This window comes from Nematolebias whitei, chromosome 3 (genome assembly GCF_014905685.2).
Source record: "Nematolebias whitei isolate Nwh7 chromosome 3, NemWhi1, whole genome shotgun sequence".
Taxonomy (NCBI): domain Eukaryota; kingdom Metazoa; phylum Chordata; class Actinopteri; order Cyprinodontiformes; family Rivulidae; genus Nematolebias; species Nematolebias whitei.
This window is the reverse complement of record NC_056500.1, coordinates 3,099,258-3,105,842: the sequence shown is the minus strand read 5'-3', so window position 1 is coordinate 3,105,842 and position 6,585 is coordinate 3,099,258. Positions and strand designations below refer to the sequence as shown.

Here is a 6,585-nt window from a genome sequence, read left to right as displayed (position 1 = left end):
ATGAATGGATGAATGGATGAATGGATGGATGGATGAATGGATGGATGAATGGATGAATGGATGGATGGATGGATGGATGGATGGATGGATGAATGGATGGATGGATGAATGGATGAATGGATGGATGGATGGATGGATGAATGGATGGATGAATGGATGGATGAATGGATGAATGGATGGATGGATGGATGGATGATGGAAGGATGGATGTTGTTTTAAGACAACAGCCATCCTCTTTGGTTTCCTTCAAAATGTTCCAAATATCCCTTTAAATGTCTCAAGTTTTAGTTTTTAACCGAAGTCTAATTTTTCACGTTATATTTGAGGCATCAACGCGTTCGTCTTAATTTAAAGAACATTTCTTCCATTTTCAGAGCGGCACAGGAAGTTAACGCCGCACGTTAGAGTCACGAAGACGAGACCAAACAATTTATTTAAACTAGATATTCCACCAAGTCCATTAAAACTTACACTTTATGAGCTCTCTTTAATGTTTTCATGTCATTTGTTGTTGTCTCAAAGCTCGTAACCCCCGGCAGCTCTTATTTTATTACTGTATTTTATTGTTTTTTATTCTTTCAATAAAGATAAATATGAACAATTAAAAAGAAGCTCCAAATAAAAACAGGAAGTAAGAAACAAACTAGGTTAGTCACGTGACTCTAACTTCCTGTTTCAGCTCAGGGCTTTGTTTACATCGAGTGCAGACCCGCATTTCGAAATCCAACAGAAGAAACACACACGCACGCGCGCACACACACACCTGTCAGAACCGACTGACGGTTCTGTTCACAGCTCATGGTCTCAGGAGGAGCCTCCCTTCAGTCGGTGTGAGTGCGCGCGCGCGCGCGTGTGCCACGTAATGACGGGGCTCATATGAGACGGGGGGGGCGGTTCCGTCCCCGCCTCCTCCTGGTCCGGCTCAGGACCCCGCGCGCACTCGGAGCTCAGCGCATCTGGTCATCATCATCCTCAGCAGCAGCAGCAGCCCGTCCGGCTCCGATGTGACCCGACCAGAACCAGAACCAGAACCCGGAGACAGCCGCCTTCTTTTTTTATTGAAGGGTTTCGAACCTGCTCCAAGTTCCGGGACCAGCAGAACTCAGGAGGTTCTTGACGCTCCGCCGGATGGATTGGGGGTCCCGGGTCTGATCGGAACCTGGTTCGAGCCTCCGCGGCTGTTCTGGATGTGAACAGAACCTCGGGTTCGGGTCTGTGGACGCAGCTCGTGCGCCCTGCACGCGCGGATCTCCTTCTCCTGGTTCTTCCTTCTCCTCTTCGCGTGTCATGACTTCCAGCTATGCGCACGTGATGGACAGGCAAGCCACGATACCGAACCGCCTGGAGAGCCCCATCACGTCGAACCTGGACCAGCTGCAGGCCAAGAAGAACTTCTCTGTGAGCCACCTGCTGGACCTGGAGGAGGCCGGGGACATGGTGGGCCCGCAGGCCGACGACGGCGTCGGGGAGGCGGGCAGGAGCCTGCTGGAGTCCCCGGGGCTGACCAGCGGGAGCGACACCACCCAGCAGGAGAGTAAGTGGGCCGGAACCGGGTCTGGACCGGGACAGGGCACCAGCTTTGGATTCTAAATCCCTCCAAACTAAAATAAAATAATAAAACTAAAATAAAATAATAAAACTGAGTAAAATAGAAGAAAAAAAATAACTCGCACTGCACAAAATACACAAATTAAAAGTTGAAAGTTGAAAGATGATCAGTTTTACAGAAAAAAAATAAAACAAAAAATCATTTTAGTTTGAAGGCAGCAGATCTGAGGAAACCCAGAACCAGATCCAGCTGGATCATCCAGGTTCTGTCCATCTGGGCCTGATCAGAGGACAGAAGTAAAGATGGGCACAGGTTCTGCACTCTCAGATCTATTTTGTCTGGTTTGTCTCCGTGTGTCCCTGTGATGGACTGGAGACATGTCCAGATGTCTCTGCCTCTACAGTGACTGCTGGACCTGGACACCAGTGACCCGAAGCTGGTCCAGATGGTGGATGCAGAACTCTCTGAGATCAAATGATGAGGCTGAAGGCCAAGGATTTGGACCCTCAGGGGTCACTGCGCCAAAACCAGGTCTGGCTCGGTTCTGGACCTTGTTGCCTTAAAACCAGGTCCAGTTCTGGTTCTGTTCACTCATGGTTCATCAGATGCTGCTTAAAGCTCTATCAGGCAGAGAAGAATCCAGATGTGGACACCGTCTAGAACCGCTGCAGTCTTCTCTGAGAAACAAAAGTTTATTTTAATTGATTTTGTAAAAAAGATAAATTTATATTTTAAAGACAGATGGACTAAAATCACATTTTATTATTAAACATTTTATTTAATTCTAAAATAACAGAAAATATTAAAAACATTACTGCATTTATTTTTAGTCTTTTTGATCAAATTCAAAAGAATCGATAATAAAATGTTTTAATATTTCAATAAATAATTATTATTTTTCATCTAAAATCTACTTAAATAATTCTTCAGATTTAACATTTATCTGTACTTTTATTTATTTTAAAATAAAACTGAAAATATTTTGTAAGAAATTATTTTTTCGAATTTATTTCTTGACATGTAATTAAGTGTTTACGGCTTTTTCATTGTTTAAAATTAAATATAGAAAAACACACTTTGATTAAAATTAATGATTAATTAATAAAATGGTTTTATTACTTGAATGGATTTTAAAATAGATCATTTGTACCAAACGTTTTACTGCGTATATTTAAAAATCTGTAAATAATTTAATATTTTAAGCTTTCAGTTGATTTAAATCTAAATCTGAGTTTAAAGAGTAATATTTTATTTATTTATGTTAAAATGATAAAATATTCACAGTTTAATACAAAAGTTTAAAGACACGTCTTGTTAATTTTTTATTATAATAAAGAAAATGGTACAAATATTATATATTAAATTAATTTATTGGATACCTTTTATCAAAAACATTCCAGCATTTTAAAAACACATTTAAATAATAATTTAAATAATAATAAAATAAAAATAATAATTAAATAAATATAACAATAAAATAAAATAATAATAAAGTTAAAAATTAAAATACTATACCAAGAATCTAAAATTTATAAACCAAGTTTAAAGTAAGTTTTAAATATTTTAAAAGTGTAAATGATTTATTTTGTATTTTAGGACTAAATATTTATTTGTCAGATAATAAAACTTAAATGTGAACAAGATTACAAAATTATTTACATTTTAAAGCTTCGTTAATTTTTGAAAATAAATGAACACAAAGAAACGAAATGTTTAAAAACGTTTATCAACTTAAAGTCAAATCTCGGTGACGTCACAGTTCAGCTCCACTGAATCGGTCCGGATCTGAGGTTCTGCTGCTCTCTGACGTCATCCTCACGTCGGCCGGACTCCTTTGTTTTCGTTACACGCGCTGCTGCGTGCGCGGAGGTGCCGGAGTTGATGAAGAGGAGGAGCAGAGGTGATGAAGAGGAGGCTGCTGTCAACCCGCGGGAAAACGCCAGTCTTTGATGATCCGCGCGCCGACATTTGGCTTTAATGTTTTGTCGCACGTGACGCTTCCGGTTCCAGCTGACCTGTTGGAGGTGACTCCTCATCATCACAGAGATCGCTGCACCTCCTCCTCCTCCTCCTCCTCATTCTTTATTAGTTTTCTTCTTGTTGTTTCCGTTTCGGCTATAACTCTGAGGAACCTGCAGCCGGAAGTGTTTGGGTCATGTGACTAATTTCCGGTTCTACTCAGACGTCATCTGTCAGTATGAGCGCGTGCGTGCAACTCAAGCAGCTGATCCGATGATCAGAGTCTGCAGCTCCAGGTTCTGGTTCTGGTTCTGGTTCTGTCTGGACCAGATTAAATTAAATCAAGCTTTTAGTGAATGTGGAAAACATTTCTCCCCTGATGATAAACAAACAAACAAACAAACAAAGGTTGTTTGTTTCCCTGAGTTGAACCAGTTTGTTCTGCTGGTTCTGACCCGGTTCCTGCAGGTTTGGACCTGTTCTACTGAATCTGATCAGAAACAAAAAACGAAATAAAAAACAAAATAAATCTGAATTTTTATTTCTGATCCTGTAAAAGTTTTTAATTTAAATTAGAAAAGAGTTCAGAAAATGTTTATTTTAAATGTAAAATAATTTTGTTTTCGTTCGATTAATATTTGAAATATAAATTAAATAAAAACGTTTTAAAATGTTTTAATCTGAACAAACCGATGCTCGGACAAACAAACAAACTCAGAATAAATCAAATCATAAATAAATTCTAAAACTTTAAATAAAAACACAAAACGATTTGTTTTCTGCTTAAATTAATTTAAAACTTTACAGGATTAATAATAAAAGAAACAACATTTTCCTTTGTTTCTAAAGATGATTTATTTTTCAAAAATTAATCATAAATTATTAGTTCAGTCTTTTCACACTGAGGGGCCGGGGCCCCCAGGGGGCCACACGATTCACTTGGAGGGTCGTTAAGGAAAGAAAACAAAAACACAAATAAAGTCAGGCTTTTGTTTAGATTTGTTTGTTTGTTTATGTTTTGGGCTCCCACTGGCCGTTGGACTAAAGGTCAAAGGTCAAATGAAACAAAACTCAACTGCAGCGCAGAATTTTTCATTCAACCTGTTTTTATAAAAACTCTTTTTAGAGAATCCTGCAGCTGATCAGGAATAAATCTGTTTGGTGGTTCTGGACACATGAACGGGTCCAAAATGAACATTTCGGTCGGTTTGGATGAAAGTTTCAAAAGTTGTTGAAATATTTTCACTCGGAGATAAAAAATAAACAAAAAAACAACGAGCTGCTGAGCGTCGGCTCGTTGTTTTTGTTTTCTCCACGTCGGATCAAAAAGACGCAGCGACAGGACGAGAAATTAAGAGTTTTATTTTGAAGGAAGAAACACGGAGCGTCACTTTGTTTACCTTTTATTTCAAAACACAAACAACTTTATGTTGCTAAATAACAACAAGTTCGGCTTTTAGTTGAAACACGTCGTCAAACTGCAGGAGAGAGTTTACAGGCAGTGTGTTGTTTGTTTACAGGCAGCTTGTTGTTTATTTACAGGCAGCTTGTTGTTTGTTTACAGGTAGCTTGTTGTTTGTTTACAGGCAGCTTGTTGTTTGTTAGTTTACATCTTGTGTGTAAACATCTTTCTGAGTGTTGTTGAGTGGAAACTGAATCATTCCTGCGGGAGTCAAACTCACCGAGCTTCTCCTAACAGGCTCTCTTTGTTTGTTTGTTTGTTTGTTTGTAAACAGTTAGGGATTTAGAACAGATTTAAAGTTGTTTTTTTTTAAGAAAAGTTGAATTCTCTGGTTCGTTGGCACTTGGAGCAGTTTTCTTCCACAGATGCTGGAGGTTGGGGTTTCACTGAGTTGGAGTTTCTTTTTTTTATTTTTGTTTGTTTGTTTACAGATAAACAAACCTTGAAGAGTTTTCCACACAATGTTCTGATCAGCTGCTCTGCAGGAAACAGAAACCAAACAAGCTCAGAAATTCTTCTTCTTCTTTATTTCAAACAAAAGGAAACATAAATAAATAAATAAATAAATAAATAAATAAATAAATAAATAAATAAATAAATAAATAAATAAATAAATAAATAAATAAATAAACAACTCAGGAATGAGTGGAAAATAAAAGATTAGCGTTTGTTTAGCAGTTTGGAGAAGATAAAAAAGTTAAATCACTAATAATTACAATTATAAAACTTAAACTTCCTGTTTCAGACAAACAACTTTATAAAAGTAAATGTTTGTGTTTGTTTGTTTTGTTCAGAGTAATTCCATAAATCTGTTTATGATCATTGTTTTATCATCACTTAATTCTCACGTTGAACTCGTTTATCTGTTTTTAAACTAAATTAATTTTAATATCAGAAAAAATTTCAGTTGCTTCAATAAAGCTTTTTATTTTTCAGATTTAAACCAACGTTCCTTCTAAAGACGTTAATCTGTCGGGATTAGAGCTCCTTCCTGTTTATTTCTCTCACTTTCACATTTAATTTCTGATTCAGTCAAATAAAGAAAACCCTCAGCGGTCCATTCACACGTGCACGACTTCTGGTGGCAGAAAAACAGGGACCGTGGACGTGCACGGAGCGCTCCACAGGGACCGTGGACGTGCACGGAGCGTTCCACAGGGACCGTGGACGTGCACGGAGCGCTCCACAGGAACCGTGGACGTGCACGGAGCGCTCCACAGGGACCGTGGACGTGCACGGAGCGTTCCACAGGGACCGTGGACGTGCACGGAGCGCTCCACAGGGACCGTAGACGTGCACGGAGCATTCGACTAGGACCATAGACGTGCACGGAGCGTTCCACAGGAACCGTAGACGTGCACGGAGTGTTCCACAGGAACCGTAGACATGCACGGAGCGTTCCACAGGGACCGTAGACGTGCACGGAGCATTCGACTGGGACCATAGACGTGCACGGAGCGTTCCACAGGAACCGTAGACGAGCACGGAGCGTTCCACAGGAACCGTAGACGTGCACGGACCGTTCGACAGGAATAGTAGACGTGCACAAAGCGTTCTCCACAGAAATAGTAGACGTGCACGGAGCGTTCCACGGGGACCGTAGACGTGCACGGAG

The 6,585-nt window shown here is 39.5% G+C and overlaps 2 protein-coding genes across 2 annotated transcripts in view; one reads left to right on the top strand and one right to left on the bottom strand.

Annotated features, from left to right (window-relative positions):
- The window catches only part of LOC119430380 (myomegalin-like), a 3,278-nt gene extending 2,563 nt beyond the window's left edge, over positions 1–715 (bottom strand). The window contains exon 1 of the mRNA XM_037697785.1: positions 710–715. Coding sequence (XP_037553713.1) covers positions 710–715 — 6 coding nt within the window. The remainder of the gene's footprint in view (positions 1–709) is intronic.
- A 231-nt stretch (positions 716–946) lies between these two features.
- Positions 947–6,585, top strand: part of prrx1b (paired related homeobox 1b) — a 16,516-nt gene continuing 10,877 nt past the window's right edge. The window contains exon 1 of the mRNA XM_037697882.1: positions 947–1,534. Within this exon, the coding sequence (XP_037553810.1) occupies positions 1,288–1,534 (247 nt within the window). The 5' untranslated portion in view covers positions 947–1,287. The remainder of the gene's footprint in view (positions 1,535–6,585) is intronic.